This window comes from Lactuca saligna, chromosome 2, assembly GCF_052625555.1.
Source record: "Lactuca saligna cultivar CGN05327 chromosome 2, ASM5262555v1, whole genome shotgun sequence".
NCBI lineage: Eukaryota > Viridiplantae > Streptophyta > Magnoliopsida > Asterales > Asteraceae > Lactuca > Lactuca saligna.
Genome location: NC_136418.1, coordinates 101,021,242 through 101,023,766, shown reverse-complemented (window position 1 = coordinate 101,023,766; position 2,525 = coordinate 101,021,242). Strand labels below are relative to the sequence as shown.

The 2,525-nt window shown below is 44.2% G+C and overlaps 1 protein-coding gene across 1 annotated transcript; it reads right to left on the bottom strand.

Annotated features, from left to right (window-relative positions):
- Positions 1-1,827: 1,827 nt before the first annotated feature.
- LOC145029923 (uncharacterized) lies at positions 1,828-2,301 on the bottom strand. Its single transcript, XM_078978368.1, has one exon. The coding sequence runs from the start codon at positions 2,299-2,301 to the stop codon at positions 1,828-1,830; it is 474 nt and encodes a 157-aa protein (XP_078834494.1).
- Between the last annotated feature and the right edge of the window lie 224 nt (positions 2,302-2,525).

The following is a 2,525-nucleotide window of genomic DNA, read 5'->3' as shown; positions in this document are numbered from 1 at the left end:
TTGCTTCTTTGCGGGCAAAAACTGTACACACCAAGATGCGATGGGCAATGTGGAGGCATGGGTGGATGATAGAGGTTGCTTTATCCCAACCGGCACACGAAAAGACACCCCCGGTGATTTCCGTCCAAAAGGTCTCGTGATTGAACTCGGTAGGTAGGACGTCGAAAACTGTGGATGTGTGTGAAGAAGGTAAGCCCAAGATGTCGTTTATCGTTGCAAAATCGATGTACCTTCGGTCCCCTAGAAGTTGGAATGCGGCTTTTCTTTTTCTCTATCGTACCCGCAATCGGAAAGAAAATCTCTAGTAGGGAGCTCGTAAGTGTGCGCCATAAGGTTGAGAAGGTTTTCCCACCCAATGTTACAGAAGAATTTGGTGACCCCTTCAAGAATCCCTAGTGATATAAGCGTGGGCTTCCACACGAATTTGGTGGATGCATATTTTCTAGGCACGTTCTTTGTGTAGTATTAGGCTACATTGGCATCCCGGAATCCTGGAATATCGGGAGCATCGTTTTGATTTCTAGCCGGGGATTTGCCTCAGGCAGCAACCGAGCTCTTGCTAGATATGGACATGGACTACTTGCACGAAAAATAACCACTACACGAACCACAATTTCAACAAATGATATCTCAATCCAAATCACCAACTAACTCCCTATGGACTTCTAAAGCAATTCAACAATCAAAGCAAGAAATAATTCCTAAACTCATTTGATGCAATAGCATATGAATGGACATGCATCTTGATCAATTAAAATAAAGGAAAAAAAAGTACGTGTTTTTGTTGAAAGCTCAAAATTTGCATGCAAAAATCTGGGATTTGAAAATCTTGCAACTCTTTACCCCAAGCATTAAGCTTTGTTCAATATCCCGGGAGATGCAATTTACCACGAAAACCCGACGAATCCGGCAATGGCTTGAAGTTCCGGCGAAATTTTCCGGCGAGCTTTAGGAGATATTTTTGGTGGGCTTTGTAGCCTTGTCCAAGAGGAGTACAATGGTGGTGTCAGAATCGTAGAGGTGGCCGAAGTAGGCCGGAAAACGGCCGGAAAGTGGCACTGGAGTGATGGTGGCGCCACGAGCTACAACAACAGATCGGACCGGTTTTTTAGTGGGGTTTGTAGAGCTCTGAATTTGGTGAAGAATGGCGATGGTCTCGCGAAATTCCGACCGGCGATTGGACGGGAAACTGAGTTTTAGTGGAGGAGAAGGAGGTGCTCTAATGGAGGTTAAGGGAAAAGAATGGAGAAGAAGAAGGGAAGAAAGGGCCGGCTGGTGAATAAAGGGGGGCGGGGGGGTTAATTTGCGGTCAAAACTGGGTCAACGTTGGTCAACAGCTCACACGAACGCGACTGCGAGTACACGCGGTCCGCTTGAATAACCTCAAACTTAGACTGTTTTGCATTGTTTACACGTGGACGATTCTTAGGGTACACGCGGTTCGTTTTAATAAACACGCGGACGGACCTTAGAGTATACACGGTCCACGTGAGTTACCCTGAAACACTTCTGTTTGCTGATAATGGACGTAGACACTTTGAGGGACAATATGCGGTCCGTGTTAATAAACACGCGGACGGGACCTTGAGTACACGCGGTCCGCATGAGTTCTTTTGCCAATTTTCTCAATTTTAGCTCTTTGACCAATAGGAACACTAAGTCTTCAAATCCAACATTCTTGTACCTCAAAAAGGAAGAAGAAGAGATGTTAAATGCAAAAATGAACCATCTACAACATTTATTCGAAACTAGAAAAGACGAAAACTTTTAGTTTTCCAAAAATGCCCTTCTTTAACGTCTTTGGCCAGACGTGCTTCCCTCTTGATTTCAGTACACCGGAGCATCCAATTGGATGACATCTAAGACATTTGCATTAAAACCTTCATAGAAAGGTTTCAATGGATTCCCATTGACTTTAAAGATTTGCCCCGTTTCTTCACTTTGAATTTCAACCTCTCCATGCTCAAAGACTTTTAGCACAAAAAATGGACCTATCCATCTTGACCTCAACTTTCCAGGAAATAATTTCAATTGCGAATGATAAAGCAAAACCCTATGTCCCGGCTCGAAATGTTTGCGGGTAATGGACTTGTCATGGAAAAGCTTTGTCCTTTCCTTATAAATTCTTGAGTTTTCATAGGAGTCATTTCTCAACTCCTCCAACTCTTGGAGTTGAAGCTTCCTATGCCTTCCCGCCTCATCGATATTGAAGTTGCATTGTTTGACCGCCCAAAATGCACGGTGTTCCAATTCCACGGAAATATGACATGGTTTTCCAAAGACCAACCTAAACGGGGACATTCCTATCAGGGTCTTGTGCGCGGTCCGATAGGCCCACAAGGCATCATCAAGCCTTGAACTCCAGTCTTATCTTGAGGGATTCACTGTTTTCTCAAGTATACTCTTCACTTCACGATTCGAAACCTCTGCTTGATCGTTCGTTTGAGGGTGATAGGCTGTTGAAACACGATGGGTCACGTTGTACTTCTTCAATAAAGCCTCCCTCATCTTGTTACAAAAATGCA

What these genes read in the sequence shown, in the direction of transcription:
- LOC145029923 (XM_078978368.1), bottom strand. Translation starts at nt 2,301, where the DNA reads ATGTCCCCGTTTAGGTTGGTCTTTGGAAAACCATGTCATATTTCCGTG.